This window comes from Aptenodytes forsteri, unplaced genomic scaffold (genome assembly GCF_000699145.1).
Source record: "Aptenodytes forsteri isolate BGI_AS27 unplaced genomic scaffold, ASM69914v1 Scaffold129, whole genome shotgun sequence".
Taxonomy (NCBI): Eukaryota; Metazoa; Chordata; class Aves; order Sphenisciformes; family Spheniscidae; genus Aptenodytes; species Aptenodytes forsteri.
The window spans coordinates 162,510-162,875 of NW_008795033.1; the positions used below are offsets into that span (position 1 = coordinate 162,510).

The window sequence follows — 366 nt, forward strand, 5'->3', positions numbered from 1 at the left end:
ATGACGGCCCGTGAGGCCAGCGGGGTGGCGGCCAGCACGCCCCCTCGCGAACCCGTCACTGACCGACCCACGCCCTTTCCAAGCGGGTCCGTCTCCCGCCAACCAAGAGGTTAAGGTTGCCCCCTTTTCGTAACTCGTGGGTAAAAAGCCCCGCCAAACCTACCGCGGCCTTAGCGAGGCGCCCCAAAATCGTGGCGGATCAATTCATCCGCTGGGCCGCCGCCTGGGCGAAGCCCTGAAGCACCGGGCACCCGGCCCTTAACTGACACCGACGGCAGAAGGGCCACGGGAGCGGCTGTACGCATTAAAAATGAGTCGCGGCCGACGCGCCCCATCAGTCGCTAACTGGGGAATAAAGGCCGCAAA

General features: G+C 64.8%; 1 protein-coding gene across 1 annotated transcript in view; it reads left to right on the forward strand.

Annotated features, from left to right (window-relative positions):
* Positions 1–366, forward strand: part of NEFH (neurofilament heavy polypeptide) — a 9,087-nt gene continuing 8,721 nt past the window's right edge. The window contains 1 exon segment of the mRNA XM_019471275.1: positions 1–109. Coding sequence (XP_019326820.1) covers positions 1–109 — 109 coding nt within the window.